Raw genomic sequence first — 25626 nt, forward strand, 5'->3', positions numbered from 1 at the left:
GGCAAGGCCCTGATCAATACGGCGCTGAAGTACGTGTGGCAGGGCGACCCCAACCGAGACGAGCCCTTCTACAACCACAGGACCGACGTGGAGCGGCAGAGGAACATAGTGAGTGTTGTTATCGTCCACTTTGTTAGTAGGAGTACTTTAGTTGCAAACTTGTAATAGAATTAAACAAACGTGCACCAAATACACAATGTCCACAACCGTTCCTTAGCCCTAACGTAACCCGACAGCTGACGACTCAACCACTTCAATCAACTCAACTCCTCTTAAAAAGTCTTCAATGTCACCGTGTTTGATGAACTTATATCTTATAGAATACAGCAGGTTTCTTCCTAATTTAGTTTATCACAAGTAATAGTTAGAGAACTAGCCTATTAGCCTATCAGCAAAATCCTCGTGTGTGTGTGTGTGCACATTGTTCTCTTGCCTCCCCCTTATGTAAACAAGGAGGACCCTTTTTTCTGGCTTTAACCTCAATAGCAGCTTTTTTATCGACCTGTATATACTTTTCCTTGAACTGTACCCATTCTGCAAACCGTTAATACAATCAATCAATCAATCAATCAATCCCTCTCAGATGGTCAGGGCGTTCACGGACTTCCTGGCGTTCATGGTGCTGTTCAACTACATCATCCCCGTGTCCATGTACGTGACGGTGGAGATGCAGAAGTTCCTGGGCTCCTACTTCATCATGTGGGACGACGACATGTTCGACGAGGAGCTGGGCGAGAGGGCCATGGTCAACACCTCCGACCTCAACGAGGAGCTGGGACAGGCGAGTGCAACATACAGGCGCTTGTGTGTGCCGCAGTGTTGGTCTGGGACAGGCGAGTGTAACATACAGCCGCTTGTGTGTGCCGCAGTGTTGGTCTGGGACAGGCGAGTGTAACATACAGCCGCTTGTGTGTGCCGCAGTGTTGGTCTCGTAGACTGAAGCTCAGACGAAAGATGTTCGTCGACTACCTTTTTCCACTGACGAAAACTAAATGGAAACTAAGCTAAAAACTAAACTATTTTCAGCAAGTGAAAAAACTGTCGGCATCAAGGCCCGCCAAAATACATAGTCGACTAAAATCTTATGATATTTAGACTAACGCTAAAACATTCCAGGTGACTAAAAGTGTGACTAAAACTAAATGAAAACTATTCAAGAAACTATGACTAAAACTAAAATCTAATTTTTTATCCAAAAACAACACTGGTGTGCCGTACATTCGTACAGTAGGATTATACAGTGGTCCTCAAACTTTTTTCATGTCAAGGAGGACTCCCAAATGAACACCTATGAGCCCGTGGAGCGGTGCGGACCCCCATTTGAAGAGATTAATGCCAGGGACCCCCCGTGAGAGAAGATGTTTATGTTAGATTAATGCCAGGGACCCCCCGTGAGAGAAGATGTTTATGGCACTAGCAGTGATTCTCACAGACCCCCATTTAATGGCATTTTTTAAATCTCTGGGACCCCAATTTATATTGTAAAATCAATGTTAATTTAACTCTGAGAATGTACAAATGGAACCAATTCCATTTGTTCACTCTCTGAGTTACAGACCCATAAGGGTCCATTTGGTTCCTAACTATCATTTAGCCGGGGACCTGAGAAAGCATTTCCGGGGGTCCCTAGCCTAAAACATTGAGAATCCCTGCTCTGAACCACAGTGGGTCGGGACACATTTGTGGGTCGCGGACACATTTAGGGGCCCCTTTTTTTTTTTTTTTCCTACATTTAGCTTTTAATTATAATTATTTCAAAACCTTTTCGAAAATCATTTTTCATGACGTTTTGGGCACCATAATAACACTGCTCTAAAGCGTTTTCACTCCCGTGTGTCTCCTCTAGGTGGAGTACGTGTTCACAGACAAGACGGGCACTCTGACAGAGAACAACATGGAGTTCATAGAGTGCTGCGTGGACGGACACGTCTACGTACCAAACGTCATCTGCAACGGACAGGTAGGACAGGTAGCCACACGGACAGGTACATAGCTACACGGACAGGTAGCCACACAGACAGGTACATAGCTACACGGACAGGTAACCACACAGACAGGTACATAGCTACACGGACAGGTAGCCACACGGACAGGTAGGACAGGTAGCCACGCGGACCAGTGTTGTTTGCATCGACTAAAACTAAGACGAAAAATGTTCGTCGACTACCTTTTTTCACTGAGGAAAACTAAATGGAAACTAAATGAAAACTCAGCTACTAAAGGTATGACAAATAAAAACTACACTAAAATGTTAGGAAGGGACTAGTGGACAAGAGATCCAGTACAAGTCACTTTACACTTGGTTGCATGCTGAAAATAGCAGATTGGCTATTTTCAGCAAATTCAGCAAATCAGTCATTACTTCGGCATCAAGGCCCGCCAAAATACATTTTAGTCGACTAAATCAACTGTAGATTGTAGTCGACTAAAATCTTATGATTTGGCAAAGTGGGGTCCGGGAACCCCCAGGGGTCCTTGAGGGAGTTCCAGGGGGTCCCCAGCTAAATGATAGTTTGGAAACGAATGGATCCTTATGCTATATTAGCCACACGGACGCAAAATTTAGCTGCTCTGAACTCTGGACTAACTCATTTTGCTGGGGACCCCCTCGTACCCCCCTCAAGGACCCCTGGGGGTCCCCAGAATGGACCCCCACTGATCTATACGAGCCTGTGGAGCTTGTTGATCTGGATGCTGGCCCCACAGAATAGCCTAGTATAGGACACCAAGGTTTATGTGCTTTAATGGATTCATCTTGGTTGGTTTGTTATCTCTTATAACCACCAGGTGATGCCGGGGGCGGGCATGGACATGATCGACACTTCTCCGGGACCCGGGGCCAAGGTGAGGAAATAATATACCAGCTCTGTAATCTCACCAGTGTTGGAAAAAGTACTCAATTGTTTTACTTACGTAAAAGTTCCAATACTGAAATTTAGAACTACTTTGTTACAAGTAAAAGTACGGAATTGAAAATGTACTTGTAAAAGATCGGCTATTTTCAAATGGCCGAAATGTACAGGGTAAGTGCTTAATGTATGTTTTCTAATCAAAATTAAAATCGCCAAAGTAACTAGTAACTAAAGTTTTCAAATAATTGTAGTGAAGTAAAAGTACAAATTTTCGCTCTGAGATGTAAGTAACAGTACTGGAAATTGGAAATACTCTAGTAAAGTACAAATACCTCAACATTGTACTTAAGTACAGTGCTTAAGTACTTAGTTACTTTCCACCACTGAATCTCACTCTCACTCCCCCATGCTTGTGTCCTGTTTTTTTCCCGTGTGACAACAAGGCACTGAGTATTAATTGGTGTTTTAAGGATTATGTTACTTTAGCTATAGCTATTGCTCGTAGCGCATGCAGCACTCGGTACTCACAAGTTCACAACGCATTGCGAAGTGTTGTACTATCGACTAATTTCGGCATATAGATTTGGTGTAGGGCAGTGGTTCCCAAACCTTTTCATGTCAAGGACCCCCAAATTGACACTAATAGCTTGCGGAACCCCCATTTGAAAAGATTATGGGACCCTCATAAGAGAAGATTTTTACCGTTCTAGCAGTGATTCTCAACCCATTTAATTTCAAGGACCCACAGTTTGACATGCATTAGTCTACGAACCATGGCATTAATGGCTTTTCTATATCTCTGGGACCCCAATTTATATTGTAAAATCAATGTTAATGTAACCATGAGAGTGTACAAATGGAACCAAATGGACCCGTCAACTCAGTACAAGTAGCTATACTACAGAGAGTTTAAGAGGTCTGACTGGCCTGTCACCGCTGTTGTTTAGGCCGACTTATCACAGCCAATAAGAGTCGCGTTTCCAGGAGAGACAGAGGGCCTGGAGACATAAATCCTGCTGGTCTACAGCTGGCTGTACCTCGTTATCTCATTAGCCTGCGGCTAAATACAGAATCCGAGCCCTGTGCTCTAAGACTATTAACCGTGGACCCTCTTCAAGTAGAGGGCTATAGGGCCAGGGAAAGTGGTAGGCCCTGTGTGTGTATGTGTGTGTGTGTGTGTGTGTGTGTGTGTGTGTGTGTGTGTGTGTGTGTGTGTGTGTGTGTGTGTGTGTGTGTGTGTGTGCGCATGTATTGTACATGAGCCCATCTGCCTCACTAAGAATCGCCTTTTTTCGACAAGTAAAAGTATTCATATTGCAGAATGGCAAATGTCTCATTTCACTATTGAAAAACAGAGCTAGGCGTGTGTGTGTGGAAAGAAGCAGGAAACTCACGTGCAACTACAGTGGACGGAGTAAACGTGTGTGTGTGTGTGTGTGTGTGTGTTCATGCTTTAGCGTGCTCTCATTAAGTGTGGAATGAGAAGCATGTCGCATGAGGATGTGATGAAATCCTCTATATAACTGGGGCCACGGTGGATAGTACCGCTGTACAGAATGACATCACTGTCTCTCGGTGTCAACACCGAGAGCTGTTTGGAAACTCTTTTCTTCATTCTTATTGGCTTTCCGTACGTTGTTTGGTCATATTCCAGTTATTCATGTCGCAAGAAAACGAGGGCGAGGCTTGATTTTATAGGGCGTGGCAGATTGATTTCAGCCGTCAAACCCAAGCTCGAATTTAAGGCAGAATTACACTCCATTGATAAATGAGGGCCTATGCGCGTGACATCTTCATCATACCTGGAAGTTATGCTTATGCGGGAACGCCTTACTCAGTGGCAAAAATCTACTTTCTGGCCTTAACCCATTCTGAACGGGAACCCATTTTGGTGTTAGCATCATGTTATGCTTTAGCTATTGAAAAATAGCAGATCTACAAGCTCATAGCGCGCCACCGAGTGGCGCGCTACGAGCTTGTAGGTCTGCTATTTTTGAAAAATCAAAGAACGACTGACATTTTTAGAATCTGATCTCAGGTCAGAATGGGTTAATCAGACCAGTGTGTGTCCAGTGGAAACCTCGTATGAATCTGATCTCAGGTCAGAATGGGTTAACAGCCCATACATCTAAATAGAAATGTCCTATCTGATTGCATTGAACACGGGTTCCCAAAGTGGGGTCCGGGGACCCCTAGGGGTACTTGAGGGAGTTCCAGGGGGTACCTAGCTCAATTTGAGATAATTATAAGGAACCAAATGGACCCTTATGGGTCTGTAACTCAGAGACTGTACAAATGTGTACACTCCGAGTTAAATTAACAGTGGTTTTACAATATAAATTGGGGTACCACAGATAGAAATGCCATTAAATCGGGGGTCCATAGCATAATGCGTGTGAATTTGGGGGTCCATGAAATTAATATGTTTCGGAATCACTGCAAACATCCTCCCTTATCGGGGTCACTGGCATATGTTTTCAAATGGGGGGTCCGTGGCCTAATAAATGTTGATTTGGCTGTCCTTGACACGAAAAAGTTTGGGAACCATTGGAGTAAACAACGTTAAACTCGATTTGCCACTCACTTTATGCATGCGCATACCCTCTATATGCTCCATCACTCTCTCGGCTATAAGGGGTCCCTGGCCTGAGAAAAAATGTTGAAGAGCCTTCACATCCTTTGGTTTGGTGCGTCTGTTCCCCCGGCATGCAGGACAGCGAGGAGCTGTTGTTCCGCACTCTGTGCCTATGTCTAACGATTGTACATTGCACCTGTGTGTAACAACGTATTTGTACATTGCAAGGCTGTGTCTAACGACGTATTTGTACATTGCACCTGTGTGTAACGACGTATTTGCACATTGCAGGAGAGCGAGGAGCTGTTCTTCCGCGCTCTGTGCCTGTGCCACACGGTGCAGGTGAAGGAGGAGGAGACGGTGGACGGCATCAAACATGGCCTCCACCAGGGCAAGTCCTCCTCCTTCTACATCTCCTCCTCGCCCGACGAGGTGGCGCTGGTGGAGGGCATGAAGAGGTGAGCGAACACACTACATTATAATAGTTTTGGGCTTTTTCATTTTCATTCACTCGTTTGCTAGTTTGTATTAGTTTTTTTTATTTTGTGACAAGGCCTAGTTTTAGTTTAGTTTTTATTAGTGTTAGTTTGGATTTGGATTTTGTCAGGTGCAGGATTCAAAAAGGTCAGAGTAGCAAACGAAATATACCATTTAAAAATATATATTCAGTTACTGTTGGCAACGAGAAAAATAAATAAAACTGAGGGCATTTTGTCTATAATAGTTAGTTTTAGTTAGTTTTGTAAACACAATACAGTTAGTTATCGTTTTTGTTTATATTGTTATTTAGTTTAGTTTAGTAATTTTAGTTTTCGTTAACTATAATAACCTTGGCAGGCAGCCATGCACGCATCGCATGCGCACACTTTTTTTTAACTTTATTACCTTATTTGACTTTATCACCCCGTTTGATTTTACGACATTGTTTTATCGCCATTTTATTTCATGGCCTACAGAATTAACGACACAGATTCATTGGATAATTGAAATGTCCCCAACCCCCCCCCATACACACTCAGGCTCGGGTTCACGTATCTGAGACTGAAGGACAGTCACATGGAGATCCTGAACCGCAATGACGAGATCGAAAGGTGAGTGACGTCTTAGAACCGCATGTGCGACAAGCTCAATGCCTAGAGCTTCCGCGCTGTGCTGTGAGCTTGTAGAGAGGTGGTCCCCAAACTATTTCATGTCAAGGACCACCAAATTGACACTATTTATCCCCACGGACCCCCATTTGAAGAGATATATGCCCTGCAGGGACCTCCCATAAAAGAAGATTTGCAGAGATTCTCAACCCGTTTAATTTCATGGACCCCCAGTTTGATATGCATTAGTCTACGGACCCCCATTTAATGGCACTTCTATCTCTGGGACATCCAATTGATATAGTAAAATCTATGTCAATTTAACTCAAATGTACAAATGGAACCAAATGGACCCATTCTCAGAGTTACTATCATTTAGCTGGGGACCCCACTTTGGGAACCACTGTTGTACAGTGTCTATTTTCCGCACAGGACACCGTTGTGTTGTATGACGGAGCTAAAAGTGTAACACAGACTTTTAATAAACGTTACGTAGAAATGTAGCGTAAATACACCAGATTTAGCAGATTATTTATAGCTATAATTTCCGTCCGTAGTCCCCCGGACATTGGACACTAAACAAAACTGACATAACAAAGATATCGTGAGAGGACAGCATACATAAACAGAATTAATTTCAAAGGAAAAGAAAAGTTTAAAACTCTTGCTAGGGTACGTAGGCCAACTCTATTGTGGACTGAGAGTCATACGTGATCACAAGATGGACAAGAGTCCTGCCTCTGATAACTGGGGATTCCTTTTTTTAATTATATATATTATACCATATTTTAAAAGGTTTCTTCAGGTATGTCAGGGATGTATTATTTGGCTGTTGTGTAAATTTGACATGTACGATGTAGCATTGAAGTGTCATTTTGTTTCTGCCTCTTGGCCAGTTCCCACTTTCAAAAGAGACTCGGTCTCAATGGGTTTTTACTGGTCAAATAAAGGTTAAAAACAATAATAATACATTGAATAGTAAAGCTGAACTCTCTCTCTTCACAATCAAATGATTCGTGTCAATGTATTTGCTGATGACCACAGTGGATCACACAGTTCAGTCCGTGTGTGTGTATGTGTTCCACTGAATATATTTACAACTAGGAGTTTACAAATATGTAGAAGATTAGGCCTACAGTATGTAGCCTGCAATGTGAGGTGATCAGGGGGAAAAAAGCCATTATGTATGACAATGAACAGCTTAGAATCACCTTAGCCATCACCACAGCAAAGCCACTTACACCACCTTAAAATATCTATCAATATGTTCAAATCCAATACACACCACACCAAGATCTATAACTGTATAACTATATATGCGTAGTACAACTGTAGGCATTCTATTTTTACAAAATAAAGTGGCCAAGTGCGACAGCTGGGTTGGGTAGGGCAAAGCCCAAAAACTGTGAGACACCACAGAAGAGAGGAGGGGAGGAGCATCTGAGAGGATTGAACTACTCACTCTGTCTGTCTGTCTGTCTGTCTGTCTGTCTGTCTGTCTGTCTGTCTGTCTGTCTGTCTGTCTGTCTGTCTGTCTGTCTGTCTGTCTGTCTGTCTGTCTGTCTGTCTGTCTGTCTGTCTGTCTGTCTGTCTGTCTGTCTGTCTGTCTGTCTGTCTGTCTGTCTGTCTGTCTGTCTGTCTGTCTGTCTGTCTGTCTGTCTGTCTGTCTGTCTGTCTGTCTGTCTGTCTGTCTGTCTGTCTGTCTGTCTGTCTGTCTGTCTGTCTGTCTGTCTGTCTGTCTGTCTGTCTGTCTGTCTGTCTGTCTGTCTGTCTGTCTGTCTGTCTGTCTGTCTGTCTGTCTGTCTGTCTGTCTGTCTGTCTGTCTGTCTGTCTGTCTGTCTGTCTGTCTGTCTGTCTGTCTGTCTGTCTGTCTGTCTGTCTGTCTGTCTGTCTGTCTGTCTGTCTGTCTGTCTGTCTGTCTGTCTGTCTGTCTGTCTGTCTGTCTGTCTGTCTGTCTGTCTGTCTGTCTGTCTGTCTGTCTGTCTGTCTGTCTGTCTGTCTGTCTGTCTGTCTGTCTGTCTGTCTGTCTGTCTGTCTGTCTGTCTGTCTGTCTGTCTGTCTGTCTGTCTGTCTGTCTGTCTGTCTGTCTGTCTGTCTGTCTGTCTGTCTGTCTGTCTGTCTGTCTGTCTGTCTGTCTGTCTGTCTGTCTGTCTGTCTGTCTGTCTGTCTGTCTGTCTGTCTGTCTGTCTGTCTGTCTGTCTGTCTGTCTGTCTGTCTGTCTGTCTGTCTGTCTGTCTGTCTGTCTGTCTGTCTGTCTGTCTGTCTGTCTGTCTGTCTGTCTGTCTGTCTGTCTGTCTGTCTGTCTGTCTGTCTGTCTGTCTGTCTGTCTGTCTGTCTGTCTGTCTGTCTGTCTGTCTGTCTGTCTGTCTGTCTGTCTGTCTGTCTGTCTGTCTGTCTGTCTGTCTGTCTGTCTGTCTGTCTGTCTGTCTGTCTGTCTGTCTGTCTGTCTGTCTGTCTGTCTGTCTGTCTGTCTGTCTGTCTGTCTGTCTGTCTGTCTGTCTGTCTGTCTGTCTGTCTGTCTGTCTGTCTGTCTGTCTGTCTGTCTGTCTGTCTGTCTGTCTGTCTGTCTGTCTGTCTGTCTGTCTGTCTGTCTGTCTGTCTGTCTGTCTGTCTGTCTGTCTGTCTGTCTGTCTGTCTGTCTGTCTGTCTGTCTGTCTGTCTGTCTGTCTGTCTGTCTGTCTGTCTGTCTGTCTGTCTGTCTGTCTGTCTGTCTGTCTGTCTGTCTGTCTGTCTGTCTGTCTGTCTGTCTGTCTGTCTGTCTGTCTGTCTGTCTGTCTGTCTGTCTGTGCGTGTTGTCAGGTTTGAGCTGCTGGAGGTCCTGACCTTCGATTCCGTCAGGAGGAGGATGAGTGTCATCGTCAGAGACATCAGAGGTAATACATAATGCACACACACACACACACACACACACACACACACACACACACACTCTAGACTCAGTCTGTGTGCTCACGCAGGTGCGTGCTGTACTGGACAAGTGGGTCACAATTTCACAAGTATAAGGCAGATGGCGGGCGGCGGTCCCCGGGGTGTATACCGGGGAAAGACATTCACCATGGGGGAGCCAACGACCTACGGTACCTTCCTTATTGTTTTATTACCCCGATAAAAACACAATTCTCTCCTCTCTGTCTGTCTGCTGCTGTGTGTTCAGGTGAAGTGTTCCTGTTCTGCAAAGGTGCAGACTCCTCCATCTTTCCTCGAGTCGTCTCGGGCAAGGTGGAGCAGGTCAAGGCCAGGGTGGAGCACAATGCAGTGGTGAGAACGCACGCACGCACGCACGCATTTGTTGGAAAGCACACTATGGGCCCTATTTTGGTCAGTGCCTTTCTCCTTATCCCTGATCTTATTTGCCTTTTTTTTTTACGATTTTGAAAAACACTTTCTACAATCTACAAGCTCACAACATGTCAATGTAGATTGGCTAGTTGAACAATTGTAACACTCTCTGATTGATTACCGTGATATAAGGTTCACTGCGGGGATGTTCACTAAGCACCCGTCCATTATCGTCGTTCCGTGTCAAGAAAAATCTGCTTTAAAATGGTGCGATGGTTTGTTATAGTGTTTGATAATTCTCCACCGCACGCAACCAGCGAGGAGCAGAGAAGCACGGGCGGAGCCAATAGCGTCCCATAGACATTGCGCCTCAGTTTCCCAGAAGCCCTAGCAAGCCAGTGACTCATCGATTTCAGCTTATGTCATCCCAACGTGTCATGAAAACCCAGTATTAAAAGTTATCAAAACACGGCGAAATAAACATAATTAAACAAAAGACGGGTTCAGAAGAGAAAGACAACAGGGAAAAAAGACGGGTTTAGCGTGTTCCGCGGTCAAACTGTTAGAATGTTTTTCAAAACAAAAAGAAGTTTAGGGATAAAGGGGGAAGGCATCGCCGAAAACCGGGCCACAGGTGTGTGCCGGGTCACTCATGTGATATATTTGTATGCACACGACCACAGTTGAGTACACACGCCTGCACAGAGAGACCTAATACAAGGGTGCTAGTGGTCGCACGGACATGAGAACACTCAACGGCACTCACTCACACACTTGTTGGAAAGTGTAGCTCATGCCTTGTTAGGGCCGAGTGACCCAAATCAAATCTATTGATGTGGCATTGTCTGTCCAATGCCACTGAACTTTATATTATGGGAGTGGTGGTTTTTGTGGTTATGCATTATATTGATTTGGTAGTCTACCACAGCGGTTATATGGCATGCATTTCTAACTTGCATAACTTTAATTAAACAGTTTAATTAATTACGTATTCATTTTATTGTTAGTGTGTGGACTGTGGAACACAAATAGTTCACACTTACAGTGGTAGTTGTTGCATACTTGCATCACATCACTGCCTCGGTTTTAAATTAAATGGCCATTCCTGAAGCAACCTGGAGGCCATTAGGGGACAGACAAAATGTCAACCATGTCACAAGTTTGAATGCGGTGTGGTCCGTGTTACTATTATGTCTTTCTCTATGTCTCTCACCCCCCCCCCCCCCCTCTCTCTCTCTGCGATTTACGGTCAACATCAATATAATATAAATACATCTCCAGCTGTCCCAAAACAGAGCTTTTATACAGAAAGTAGGCTGTAAATAGCACACAACAAACAAATCAGACACTGCCTATTTTGGAGAGCCTCTAGCCTAGCCTTGGCTAGATTGCGAACAGCGGGGCCTGTGGGCCCACACAGCCCACAGGCCCCGCTGTTCGCAATCTAGCCAATGTGCATGGAATACGCATTGGAACACACATGGAATGCGTACAGAGCAAACCAAGACAGCCAAGAGGAGCGAGGTGAGCTGGACAGAGATGCTGAAGAACACCCAGGAACCCAAGCAGGTTATAGACCGATTCAGGTCTCATGGTCGCAGGCAACGTATTTCCTGTAGGCGGAGACAACATATCTGCGGTTTCCCCGCACCTCCTTCTACTACAGTGAATGGAAAAGTGACTGATGTTAGTCTGCCTCAAACGTTACTCTTTTACCTGCTTTTTACTAACACTAACATTACAAAGATGCCCAGAACATCGGGATGAACCTGCATGTGTAGTTAGCTATACCCTCTATAGACGACATGCTGCCATCTTGGATCTCATACACAACAATCGTTACTCTTTTCTCTCCTTCCGTCTCCATTTCTCTCTTGAAAATGCGTGCGTGGGCGTGTGTGTGTGTGTGTGTGTGTGTGTGTGTGTGTATGTGTGTGCGTGCATCCAGGAGGGCCTGAGGACGCTGTGCGTGGCGTACCGGCGCCTGGGCCCAGAGCAGTACCGAGAGGTGTGCCACCTGCTCAACTCGGCCAAGCTGGCGCTGCAGGAGAGAGAGCGGAAGCTGGCCGAGGCCTACGACCTCATCGAGACGGAGCTGGTGCTGCTGGGAGCCACGGCCGTGGAGGACAGGTCAGACACCGTCACGCACTAACTAACGTTTTCAAATAATTGTACTGAAGTAAAAGTAAAAGTTTACCAAGCACAGCTGGACTTAACACCCCGCGTACCTCCTCCTTGGCCCCCGCACACACGCAGGCTCCAGGAGAAGGCGGCGGACACCATCGAGTCGCTGCACAAGGCGGGCATGAAGGTGTGGGTGCTGACCGGCGACAAGATGGAGACGGCGGTGGCCACGTGCTACGCCTGCAAGCTGTTCCGCCGCAGCACGCACATCCTGGAGCTCACCACCAAGCGCACCGAGGAGCAGAGCCTGCACGAGGTGCTCTTTGACCTGAGCAGGACCGTGCTGCGCACGCACGGAGCCAGCATGAGCCGCGACAACATGTCCGGGTAAGGCTGGACGGACTCCATGCATGCAGGTTAAAGATGGAGTGCCGTGATTTTTAGTATTTTTTTTTATGTATGTAGTCTATGGCATTGGTCCCTCAAGGACCCCCAGGGGTCCTTGAGGGAGTTCCAGGGGGGCCCGGAATTATGAACCAAATGGGCCTTTATGGGTCTGTAACTCTTTTTTTGGGGGGGGACCCCCCCCCAAAATAATTTCGGGACCACCCGAGGGGTCGCGACCCACAGGTTGTGAGAACCCCTGGTCTAATGACCTGATGAAGATCAAATAGATCGAAACATTGTCAGAACGTCTTTCTTGTACCATGTGGTGTGCGGGCTCCATCCAATATCTAACCCCCATGGTCTAATTTATGGTCTCTTTTCTGACTTTTCTGTTTTGATTTTGCCAGATTTTGCCAACTTCCGGGTATATACAGTATGATGGTGATGTCACGTGCATAATACCCTCTATATGTGTTTCCGTTTCCCCTGCAGTCTTTCGGGCGACTACGCCGACTACGGCCTCATCATCGACGGCGCCACGCTGTCGGCCGTGCTGAAGCCCGACCACGAGGAGTCCAACTCGGGGAACTACAAGGAGATCTTCCTGGAGATCTGCCGCAACTGTAGCGCCGTGCTCTGCTGCCGCATGGCCCCGCTCCAGAAAGCACAGGTGGGGGGGGAGTGGTATAATAACCCCTTTTTGGTGTTTTAAAGCATTACGTTATGCTTTAACTGTTGAAAAATTGCAGCTTGCAGATCTGCTATATCCACAACTGCTATTTTTTTTAAAAATCGTGAAAATCTTTGAATATATATATTCTTAACGTTTTTAACTCAAAGCTTTGCAGGGGGTCCCTGGAACAACATATTTTCAGATGGGGGTCGGCGGCCAAATACATATAATTCTAGGGGTCCTTGACATGAAATAGTTTGAGAACCACTGATCAGGATTTAGAAGACATTTGGTTCCTTTGAATACATCTGGTCTTTGTAGAGTCCAAAATGGGTTAATGTATGCACACGCGTCATTTTGGAAAGAGCCTTCCCTATACTTCCTTCACATCTGTCAGTGGCGTGCACAGATAGACACTAGGTGGCGCTAGAGCACCTGCCCTCCGACCTCTGGACAGCAAAGTGCCCTTTTGATTATTTTATTATTTTACAGTGTACACTGTACACTGTATGTGGACCATGGTGACATTGATCTTGATAAAAAGCTTCTAATATATTATTTATGCCCCAAAATCTATAAATCTCACACTATTAAGGCAACCGGCCGGTTCCACGCGCTGCACAAGGTGCCCTTTTTTAACTTGAGCACCTGCCCCTCTAAATGTCTGTGCACGCCACTGACGCCACCTGTTATCTATGATACTAATGAAGGCTCTGTTCCATTCTGGTCAGGGGTGCTGCTATTGTGCACTGAAAACACTCTGCTACACCAGTGGGTCTCATAAAGTGTCCTTAAATGGGTTCCAAATGGCCCCGTACGTACATGCATAGAGCCCATTCACAACGGACCCAGCCCACACATCCTACCAGAGAGTGTGTGTGATTCAGGTGTGCTGCTGACTATAACACTGCGTTTGTCTCCTCGCCTACAGATCGTGAAGCTGATCAAAGCGTCGCCCGAGCACCCGATAACGCTGGCCATCGGCGACGGAGCCAACGACGTCAGCATGATCCTGGAAGCCCACGTCGGAGTCGGTGGGTTTTCACGTTATACGGCTTGCCATGATATACAGCAGTGATGCTCAACTTGCTGGGGAAAGGGGGGTGGGGGGGGGGAAATGGTTTTGTGAATGAACGTTGTGAAAACAGCCGATCTACAAGCTCACAACGCCTCGCAATGTGAGCTTGTAGATGGGCTTGTAGATCAGCCCGAAAAGTTTGAGAACCACTGAGAGAAGAGGGTTTGATTTGCTGCCTCAGAGACATATGACATAATTCTCCATTCGTTGTCAATGGAAATTTATTAACAAAAATAACAGATTTACTCATCTACATATGACTTAAATTCTCCATTGATTGTAAATGGCATTTAATGTTTGTGTACAAAAATCTACACTATAGCTGAATATACGAGGGGCTAGCGCCTCTCAAAACCACACCAGTGCATGTGAAGTGCACGACTATGACTAAAACTAAAATAGAAATTTGCTATTGTGTCTCTCTCTCTCTCTCTCTCTCTCTCCCCCCCTAGGAATCCTGGGTAAGGAGGGTCGTCAGGCAGTGAGGAACAGCGACTATGCCATCCCCAAGTTCAAACACCTCAAGAAGATGCTGCTGGTCCACGGACATTACTACTACATACGCATCTCGGAGCTAGTGCAGTACTTCTTCTACAAGGTAGAGTACACGTCCACAGCGTCACGTCACAACGTTTGTCAAGAATGAAGAAGAATATACTGGCCGGAGTCTTGGCCGTCCCCGACAACCTGACTTTTAATTGCTCACCCAAGACTATATACCAACTTTAGCTGAGGACATTGCGGGATTCATATTAGCGTACAATGTACTATATACATACTTATACATAATGTATAAGTATACTGTATATTATGCATGATGGGAGTTGGATGTTCTATGTTCTTCAAGGTGTATCATATCCATTCCTTTTGTCCTTCTCTTCCCAGAATGTGGTCTTCATCTTTCCTCAGTTCCTCTACCAGTTTTTCTGCGGCTTCTCACAGCAGGTATAGACACAATCAGACGCACGCACGCACGCACAACCATACACGCACAACCATACACGCACAACCATACACGCACAACCATACACGGCACTACACTACGCACGCGTGCCACGACTCACTAGGCATTCCTGCATAACTTCTGGGTCTGATGATGATGTCTCGCGCATACCCTCTATTGTATTGCATCCCCCCCCCCACCCCTCACCCAATTAACAACATTTCTTTTGGCATACCGTCTCTCTCTGTCTCTCTCTCTCTAGCCGCTGTACGACACCGCATACCTGACGCTGTACAACATCAGCTTCACGTCGCTGCCCATCCTGCTGTACAGCCTCATGGAGCAGCACATCAACACGGACATCCTCAAGAAGGACCCGGCGCTCTACAGGTAGCCACACCCTGACCCCAAAAACATCTGTGCACTTTTTCCCCACCATTGTTGAGTTTCTATTTCAGTGAAATGGTTCAGTGGTGCAGGGCAACTTTGACGATGGAGAGGGCCACTATAGGCTATAATTTCCACACTCACTCCAGAGGGCCACATTGCATCACGTCATTGCATCGCGTCGCACTGCGGCGCGTTTTGAGCTTGTAGATCAGCTATTTTAGCTATTATTTTAATTGGAATCCTGAATATTTCTTTTGCTATTTTTGAATTGGAATCCTGAAAAGTAACCTTGAAAATAACAATAATATTTTAATACTACTCATTAAGTTACTAATATATAGACTGAAGTAATTAAAGTGGGTCGTGTTTGGAATTGTAACAGAGATCAATAATATATCAGTATTAAGATATTAACCTGATATGAGGGTCACATTAAGTGAAGGTGGGGTTGCCCATGCATGCAGGTTTACCTGGTGAAGGTGTGGTGATGATGATGATGATGATGATGATGCGTGTTTTGCACACACAGGGATATCTCTAAGAACTGCTTGCTGCGATGGCCCATCTTCATCTACTGGACGTGCCTAGGCATCTACGCCGCCCTGGTCATGTTCTTCGGTGCCTACTTCCTGTTCGACAACACCACCTTCACCAGCAACGGACAGGTAAGGCCGGACAGCCGGTCACCTGCGAAAAGAGAACAATAAGTCCACAAAAGCAGAAGGAAAGTCATGTGTTTAAACTTTAAACCCATTAAGACCTGGATGTGTCACTTTAGTTTTTAACCACCTTTAACCATTATTATTTATGGGGTTTTTTTGCGGCTTCCGCCTTTATTTTATATATATATTTTTTTTATAGAGGGACAGACAGTAGGCTGACAGGGAATGGGGAGAGAGATGGGGGAGTGGCATGCTTGTAAAGGCGATCGGGAGTCGAGCCCGCGGCACACTGCCAGGTGCCTGGACCGCTGAGTCACGGCCCAGGCCGCTTTAACCATTATTATTTTATACTTTAGTTGTTGAAAAATAGCAGATCTACAAGCTCATTCAGCTCATGAATTATGAATCCAAGCAAATCCATAGTTTTGGTGCTTAGTTTAGATCAGCACATTTGGACAAGTGGCTATATGGCTGAATTTGAGCAATGGATTCAGAATCATGAAAAGCCCCTAGTTTGACATGTCACATGCTACTTAGCATAATGACATTTTGAGAATTTTGTCATATAGGTTGGTACGTACCCAACTCTCAACAACTATCACAAAGTGTCCCAAGGGAAACAAATTGGAACAAATTGATAGATGACACCTTTAAGAACTTTGCCACACCTTTTGCAAATTTTCCCTTATTATTTTGTAGAATCTGGTCTCTGTTCTTAATGGGTTAAACACAGTGATAATATTAAGTAATCATTCTTATGATTCTGTATATCTGAAGGGGAAAAAAATTGTACGGTAATTTGCTTCCATCTGTTATCATTAATGTTGTCAGCTGTCCATAACACCTTCTCAAATGTCAAAACTGGAAATATTTTCTTCCCAACGGCTGACATAATAATTATTATTATTCTACAAAACCACATCTATATAGAGCAGGCCTGTATATTCATTTTGTACCGCTTCATTTTAATCTGTTTGTTTTGTGTGCAAACAGTCCCAAAGTCACATTTTAATCTGTTTGTTTTGTGTGCAAACAGTCCCAAAGTCACATTTTGCTGTTGCGTCGATAGCTCATTAAACCAACTAACATTCTGATATGATATGATATGATATATGATATATGATATAATATGATAGTACGATATGATATAGTAGCCTACTTTATTGTCAGTTTGCACTGAAATTCTGCTGCCGCAACACTTTCTCAGCTCTGTCCTTGAACACTATACTAGGCCTCGATATTACATAACATTAATTGTACAAATCTTTCATGTAACTGCTTTCATGGCTGACTTGCTTTAATGTTACGTGGGTGAGTCTTTATTAGAACACCCTTGCGGAAGATTAAATAGGACCTTGCCCTTCGTGCAAAAGCTTATTCACTCACTCTTAAGGCCTCGACACACCAGGGCGTGGATGGGCAGTCAGGCCGTTGAGAGGTATCTGTGCCTGATGATCGGCCATATTTTGTGCTGTGTGTCCTACGGTAATTTAGCGGGACCCAATCGCTCGATTACAGTAAGCATGTTCAATTGACAGTGGGAATCGTTGGGAAGGAAGATGCATTTCAATCGCATTCTCCCTACTGTATAGTACGGGCAGCAGAGAGAGAGAGAGAGAGCTTTCACATTCACAATTTCACATATATTTGTAGCTTCCCTCGTTAAACAGCCACACCGGCACTTCATGGATGCGATGCTTTTATGAAGCACTCGTTTTCAGTGCAGGCACAGAAAAGTGCGACGATGCCATCTGATCGCCATCGTGTTTGCCGCTACTTTGACACGTCACCTGACATCAACCCGAGCGACGTATAGTAGTCGCAGTTAATCACCACAAGACAGCTTGCTGTCTGCGAAGACAACGTTCTGGGATGCCTGCCGGTTCATTTCCCCTCCAGGTTTTTTATTTTTATTTTTCTAAAAAAAAATTGTGGCTTTCGCCACGCTTATTTTATATTTTTTATGGAGGGACAGACAGTAGGTTGACAGGAAACGGGGAGAGAGATGGGGGGTGACATGCAGTAAAGGCCGTCGGGGTCAGGAGTCGAGCCTGCTCGGCACACTGCCCAGAATGGATTACCAGCTGAGGTGCCTGGACCGCTGAGCCACGGCCCAGGCCCCGTTATCAGTGTTATCAGCTTTTAATTGCGCTCCCTTTTGAGAAAGTGCACTCATTTTGGACGCATGTTCAAGTCTTTCTCGTCAAGCAAAAGCGTGACGGGACGTCTCACCATTCATCTCTTACGAGTCTTAAAGCACTGCGGCCGGGGCGGAGCCACCATCTTCCTCCGTTTGTTTTCCGGTTTATACGTTTGCATCCGATTTTGATTCTCAAAATTGTACTTTAATTTTTGATTTATTTTCTCTCCTATGATTTCCTTTCTTCTTTCTCGCCCCTCTTATCTTCTTGGTCCTCTGCTCTTACCTTTGTGTTGCTTTTTCTTTTTGCTTCTCTTTCCTTCCCCCAGCTAATGACAACCAACACACAGATGGTAAGCCTGAACCTCTGTCTCTCTCTGTCACTCCCCCCCCCCCCCCCCACTAGTATCCTACTTCCTGTTTTGTCCTGTCACGTGACCCAACACCGAACCCACCACGCCCATGCATCGCCATCCATCCAATAGTTTTCCAGTCATTCACTCCATGTCCCGCCCCCCATAGCTCTCTAGAGTAGACCAATGAGGTGTATGAAACCACCACGCCCATGCATCGCCAACCATCCAATAGTTTTCCAGTCATTCACTCCATGTCCCGCCCACAGCTCTCTAGAGTAGACCAATGAGGTGTATGCGTCTGTGTCGTTAGCCCCTCCTCCCTTCAGTAGTATTGAACAAAGACTGTATGTAGCCACTGTGCGTAGTGTAGTGCCGTGTATGGTTGTGTGTGCGTGCGTGCGTTGCGTGCGTTGCGTGCGTTGCGTGTGTGCGTTGTGTGCGTGCGTGCGTTTTCCTAACCTAACAGATCTTCGTCAGGTACCTCACGAAGACCTGGAAGGTGGATTAAACGATGTATCTTGAATAACGTTTTGTGGGAGCTTCAAGATCTGTGTGCCAAATGCAATACTTTCGGAACGGTTTCTCATTATCCTGCACTGTCATATTGGCTTGGTTGTGCGTGTATTATCTTTAGCTGTACCTACTGTATGCTTCTGTCCTAGGCCACGTTTTCAGGTTAGGGTAGGGGTTGGCTATTGTGTGCGTGCATATTAGACTTATTAGTCGTAGCAAAAATAGTCGATCGATAGATCAGCTATTTTTGATATATTTGAATTGAAATCTTGAATAAGTTTTTGCTATTTTTTAATTGGAATCCTGAAAAGTAACATTTGTATATAATTTTAGATGTATTATATAGTTCATAAAGTTAACATAACTATATTGGACATCAAAAAAAGACAATTTTACAACATTTTAATACTAGTAATTATCTGAAATCAATAATATACCAATGTTCGGAAAATAACCTGCGGGCCGCATTAAGTGATGGTGGGGTACATACTCTACCTTGTGGCCCCCGGGCCGCCAGTTGCCCATGTGTGGTTTAGAAGTATCTAAACTAGGATTGCCACTATCACGATCAGGACATTTTAGTGGCATTGAACATTGGAAAATATTACCAAAACAGGTCATGCCTTTTGTTTTTCCAACAGATTAATCTATACAGAAAGCTTTAAAGAGTATGACGATTATGCAAAAAACTATTGCGATTATCTGAAATGATTGCGATCAGGCGATCATGTAATCATTTCTGACGTAGGCCTAATGTAGACATTTTGAAATTTGGAGTGAGCGATTTTGTGAAGACGTCACTCCTGGGGTTCACACTAGTAAAACCTGCAGCAAGCTGAATGTTAACCACCAGTCCATACTCTACCTTCATTATCATCGTCACACTCCATTTACCACACTGCCAACGCCAGCCAGTCCCTTTCAAACTCATCACTACTCCCATGTACCTCGTTTCATTCATGTTTACACCTTTCATATAACACGCTCATGGACTCTAGTGTGCAAAGAAGACATATCTACTAGTTCACAAGGCCTACGGGTATGACATGTTATGCTAGTAACTTCATCTACAGTATGGTATGCTCTTCAGATGTTACAGATGTGACTTTTACATGGTACGGTATTGGTATAGTAGACCATGTACCATGTAACTTCTGCTATATGCACATAATACAAATTCAGCAGGTAATGTGCAAACTGTACACCCGGCAATAATGGCATGACAGTTACACTGTTAACGGTATAAACTTGGGAGATTTAGAAAATACCCATCTGTGTATTTCTCTACGCGGAATGTTGACATTGCAACGATGACGTCAAATGCGTTGTTTCACGTGATCAGGGATGTAGTATCTGCCTGGGTGACGGCAGACTGCTGGACGAGCGCTGGCGCTTTAGCATGGGGAAGTCAGATCAACATATGGAATGAATTCTGTACTGGCCATATATGGAGTGTGTCTTGCGTGTACAGGTTTTGATGAGGTCAGATCAACATAATGTTGAGGCGTGACGGATCGACTGACGGATGGACCGACTGACTGACAGGTGTTGCAGGTTTTCATAGTAATCTGCGACCTACCGTCGCAATTACTGATCACCTCATAACAGAAAAAATGGGATTTGGGTTGACGACTGGCTACGCTTCCCTTCAAGTGCACCACGTGTGTTGAGTACAGGTGTGACGTGCAAAAGCAGCTAATCGTACAGCTCGTCTTGAAGATGAGCCATAATTTCCAAATAAGGACAGTGTTTGTAGATTAGTGAGGCAGGGAAAGTCCCAATGCGACCTCACCCCCTTGTGCCATGTCTCCATATCTCATCTCTCCATAACGCACAGATATATATGGGTGCATATCGTTGGTCCGACACGCAATAGTCCGACACTCTACCGCAAACCCTAACCTAACCCTAACCGCACTTCATTAGCCACGGGTGAGTCTTAACCGGCAACGCATGTCGGCGCCACAGGAGATTCTCAACGGTACCAGCCACGTATGTCGGACTAAATTGGTATGTCGGAATAACGTATATGCAGATATATCATGTTTTGTTGAACATTCATGGCTTCAAAAGACATTACTACAGAAACGAATAGGGCAGTGGGCTGAAGTTGCTCTTTCCTTGCTGATGTCATTGGTGTTTTTGCCTGGTCCGTCTCTGAGGCTGAGGAACATATATCCACAGACCATCTGTTCTCGTCTTCGGATAACGACGTCTGGGGTGGACGTGCTGCACTGTGGCCGAACGGGTGGAGTAGCGAGGTCGTCTGGGGAATCGGAAGGTCGCCGGTTCGACCCTCCATCGGCTCGCCCACTCTGTGTGTCGAAGTGTCCCTGAGCGAGACACTTGACCCCCTAACGTACCACCGTCTGCTGGGTGAAGCAATAAAAGTTATGTCCCGTCCGCCAGAGCAGAGACCGGCAAATACTGCCGTCGCTAATGACTCAACAGTGAAAAGACTTTTCTCACAGACCCAACAGCAGTGCAATTGAGTATAGACAAATCCACGTTAACTGATAAGCTACACCTGGCCTATACAGGGCACTAATCCATGGAGCAGTGCCCTGGCCTGCAGTAGGCCAGGTGTAGCTAATCACTTACTTGATGGTACACCTCAGTAATGGCCGCGCCCAGGGCAACCCTCTCTGTGGATTCGTCTGTAAACGCAGCAGTGTGAATGGTATATCTGAAATATTACGCAGGATAATTATGGCTTGTCTGACATTGCCTCTTCTCTACTTCCCTCATAACTTTCTTCCCGTTCGTAGATGTTTGGAAACTGGACGTTTGGGACGCTCATCTTCACCGTGCTCGTTTTCACCGTTACGTTCAAGGTACGCACGCACGCCGGCACACACAGACACATACACACACATCAGTGCATAGCAAGGACTATAGATTCAATTGATTCAATCAATCAATCAATCAATCAATCAATCAATCAATCAATCAATCACTCACTCACTCACTCGCTTTCTCTCTAGCTGGTTCTAGATACTCATTACTGGACGTGGATCAACCATTTTGTCATCTGGGGGTCCCTCATCTTCTTTGTGCTCTTCTCCCTCCTCTGGGGAGGCATCATCTGGTACGATTCTACCCTATTACAATGTGACATGTCGGACATCTAACCCAGAGCAATTTAGAGAATTATAATTAATTATTCCTCTCCTCTCCTCTCCTCTCCTCTCCTCTCCTCTCCTCTCCTCTCCTCTCCTCTCCTCTCCTCCAGGCCCTTCATGAACTACCAGAGGATGTACTACGTGTTCATGCAGATGCTGTCGAGCGGCCCGGCGTGGCTCAGCATCATCCTGCTGATCACGGCCTGTCTGCTGCCCGACGTGGTGAAGAAGGTGATCTGGAGGGCCCTGTGGCCCACCACCACGGAGCGCATCCAGGTAGGAACGCATGGAAGAATGGCTGGGGCCGATCTACAAGCTCACAGCGCGTCACGACGTTACGCGCTGTGAGCTTGTAGATCTGTGTACACTATACACAGGTCTAAGAGGGGTCTAAGACATGTAGTGACTAAACTGTAGTGATGTTGATTAAATCCAAAATATTCTGTAGGGATGCACCGATCGATGCCACATAATCGGTATCGGACGATATTTACTGTTATCGATCAATATCAGTATCGGCAAATAAAGCCGACATTAACCGATTAGCTGATATTTATTTGTTGTTGATAAGCATCGTTACATATCTATTGTTATCTGCAGTCTACCAAGCCATAAATTCAGAACATTTATTTATTGTATTGAACACATTTGTCTGCCACAAAAGGGGTAAATCAAATATATATATATATAAACATATATAAATTGTTATTTTAAACATCGGTATCGGCCAAGAATTTCCATATCGGTGCATCCCTAATTCTAAGGCAGTAGATAGATAGATAGATAGATAGATAGATAGATAGATAGATAGATAGATAGATAGATAGATAGATAGATAGATAGATAGATATTGCTTAATACTGTACACACAGGCTGTTGGTTCCGTATCGTATCACACACTGTAACTAACCATGTGATGAATCTGTGTGGGCATATTATTATGTTCAGATGTACGCAGGCTTCGGTTACGTCCCAGCCATACTGGACGTAAGTCAAGTCGACTCGACCCGTCTGTGTGCAGTGCTCACCTCACTCTAATCAACACCGACATAGACTTATAGGAGTGAAACAGTCAAAGATCCTCGCCTCTTCATTTAACTCGGAGAGAGAGAGAGGGTGCGAATACGACCCATTTTGCGTCGGGTTCCCTTCGTACCCTTTCGTGAGTTATACAAATGGATGGAATAAATGTAGCTGTGTGCATTGTGCTGCAGCGTTGCTCAACTATCTGCTATACTCCTCCAGTTGTACTAATAGTACATGTGGATGGAGTATTTTTGGTGGAAGACAGTGTGCCGTTTGTCTCTGGCCACAAGCATGAGACGGTTTCGGTTTCCTACTGTGTTTTTTTGCTGTGAACTCTTGAAGGCTATGACCTTTTCCTCTTGACCCGGAAGAGCTTCCATAACCTTCCTCCCCCCCCCCCTCCCCCCGGTAACCCCTCTATCTCTGCTTATTGGTAACGATGAACAGTGTTGTCCATCATTCTGAAAGATCTGATTCTTCTGAAAGGCGCGATCATTCAATCGATATGTTTTTCGATCATTTGAATAATCGAGGACTGTACACTATACTGTATATGAGAAATACATATGACCAATGACAAAGCTTCTATGGAAATCTTTGAATGCAGATTGTGGCCCCAATAGATGTGTCACAGAGACTACCCCCCCCCCCCCCCCCCCAAAAAAAAGGTCGTTAAATATAAGAGAAATACTGAAAAATATGCTTATACGTAGCAGCTTCAATGTGAAGAAATTCCAATTCTTTATAATCATGAAAAAACAATTAGTCTGATGATTAACAACTCATCGCTGCTTATTTAACTCTGAGAGGGTATACGGGCACCAAATGAACGCTTACAGGTAAACATACCGAACGGTATATAGCCAGCTCAGAGGAATGAAGATCAGATCTTTGGGTTGTGAGGAAAAAACTTTGATCTCAACTGTGTGGTCTTTGAGGCTTTCAACTGTTAATAACTTCATAAACTAACTCTTTTACCCTCTCCTCTCCTTCTCCTCTCCTCTCCTCTCCTCTCCTCTCCTCTCCTCTCCTCTCCTCTCCTCTCCTCTCCTCTCCTCTCCTCTCCTCTCCTCTCCTCTCCTCTCCTCTCCTCTCCTCTCCTCTCCTCTCCTCTCCTCTCCTCTCCTCTCCTCTCCTCTCCCGCTGTGTGTGTGTGACGGACACAACAGACGAGGCGTCTGTGCCTTGCCTCTGAGCCGTCCACCATCTTCATGCTGTCTCAGAGCCAGGCCTCCAGCCGAATGAGTTTCTGAGCCGGCACAACCCCCCCTCCCCCCCACCCCACTCCCGAAGGTGACCCATCTATCTGTCCTGTCCCCCATCTCTCTCTCTCTCTCTTTCTCTCTCTCTCTCTCTCTCATCCTGTTTGTATCATTTCACTCTCACAAGCTCGTGACATGTGCCTGTTTCCGCCCCCACTTTCCTGTTCTTAAAGGACAACTTTGTTTTTTTCAACCAAGGTTAATGTTTCAGATTGTTATTGGGCTAGATAATTAGGCCTATTGTAATTATTACTTATTTATTTTTTCATTTGCTGCTTTTTTTTGTTTTTTTCGCTATTTTTGACAGAGAGGACGGGGGCATTCGAACATGGGGCTTAATACGTCTTTTTCTTTTTTTCTTACAAAATGTTATGGCGATTTCTTTATTAATATAGTGATAGTCCTACTAGACCCCGGGAAATTACATCTGACAAACGTTCACAGGATCTACTGAATGTGAAGGTAGATACTGCATGGAGGGATGCCATACCTGCCATACCTCCTTCTTCACATTCAGTAGATCTCGTGATCTTTTGTGGCCAGATTTTATGGAGTCTAGTAGGACTATAGTAAATAATAAAAAAATAAATCGCGATGAAAATGCATACATATTTAGCGCCTGCATGTTCGAATGCCCGCACCCCCCTGTCGAAAATAGCTAAAATTTCTAAAACAAAAGAAAGCAGCAAACGAAAATAAAAATAAAATAATAAATTCTCAATAAAATCTCAAATAACAACCTAAATTATGAACCTTGGTTGAAAAATACTAAAGTTGTCTTTTAACATCCTGGATGTCTATTTAATTTATATTCTATAATTCTATACTTTCACTGCAGTCACCTTTCTTTCTCCCTCTATGTGTTCCATCTTCTATACGTGCATGATTGTTATCGCCGTGGCCAGTGACTTTTTACGCATGCTGCAATGTTTTATTCTGGATTCTGGATGTCTTCTGTCTGGAGCCAGTATACAGAGCCTATATACTTGTACTGTACATTGACAATAGCTATCAAAGTACCAGCATTCAAGTGTTTTCATACTCAGGTGTGAATTAACCACTTTCAGCCTTCCCTATTTTGGGCATTATTTAATATATGAAGTAAATTCAAACATTTTCAAAAACTTTTTAAAGTTTTATATTATATACATAAACA

General features: G+C 44.8%; 1 protein-coding gene across 2 annotated transcripts in view; it reads left to right on the forward strand.

Annotated features, from left to right (window-relative positions):
* LOC308311489 (phospholipid-transporting ATPase IH-like) overlaps positions 1 to 25626 on the forward strand; it is a 69694-nt gene that overhangs the window by 40514 nt on the left and 3554 nt on the right. The window contains exons 11-30 of one of the 2 annotated variants that reach the window (XM_080758178.1): positions 1 to 108; positions 584 to 781; positions 1847 to 1960; positions 2788 to 2844; positions 5719 to 5885; positions 6447 to 6518; positions 9315 to 9388; positions 9670 to 9773; positions 11743 to 11924; positions 12051 to 12305; positions 12798 to 12975; positions 13910 to 14012; positions 14509 to 14654; positions 14942 to 15001; positions 15262 to 15389; positions 15919 to 16054; positions 18521 to 18544; positions 21829 to 21894; positions 22045 to 22148; positions 22293 to 22458. The exon at positions 1 to 108 is cut by the window's left edge and continues 43 nt beyond it. In XM_080758178.1, the coding sequence (XP_080614304.1) occupies positions 1 to 108; positions 584 to 781; positions 1847 to 1960; positions 2788 to 2844; positions 5719 to 5885; positions 6447 to 6518; positions 9315 to 9388; positions 9670 to 9773; positions 11743 to 11924; positions 12051 to 12305; positions 12798 to 12975; positions 13910 to 14012; positions 14509 to 14654; positions 14942 to 15001; positions 15262 to 15389; positions 15919 to 16054; positions 18521 to 18544; positions 21829 to 21894; positions 22045 to 22148; positions 22293 to 22458 (2442 nt within the window). The remainder of the gene's footprint in view (positions 109 to 583; positions 782 to 1846; positions 1961 to 2787; positions 2845 to 5718; positions 5886 to 6446; positions 6519 to 9314; positions 9389 to 9669; positions 9774 to 11742; positions 11925 to 12050; positions 12306 to 12797; positions 12976 to 13909; positions 14013 to 14508; positions 14655 to 14941; positions 15002 to 15261; positions 15390 to 15918; positions 16055 to 18520; positions 18545 to 21828; positions 21895 to 22044; positions 22149 to 22292; positions 22459 to 25626) is intronic. The other variant, XM_080758179.1, reaches the window with a different exon arrangement.

Source organism: Protomyctophum bolini, assembly GCF_963924005.1.
Source record: "Protomyctophum bolini genome assembly, chromosome: 24".
Taxonomy (NCBI): domain Eukaryota; kingdom Metazoa; phylum Chordata; class Actinopteri; order Myctophiformes; family Myctophidae; genus Protomyctophum; species Protomyctophum bolini.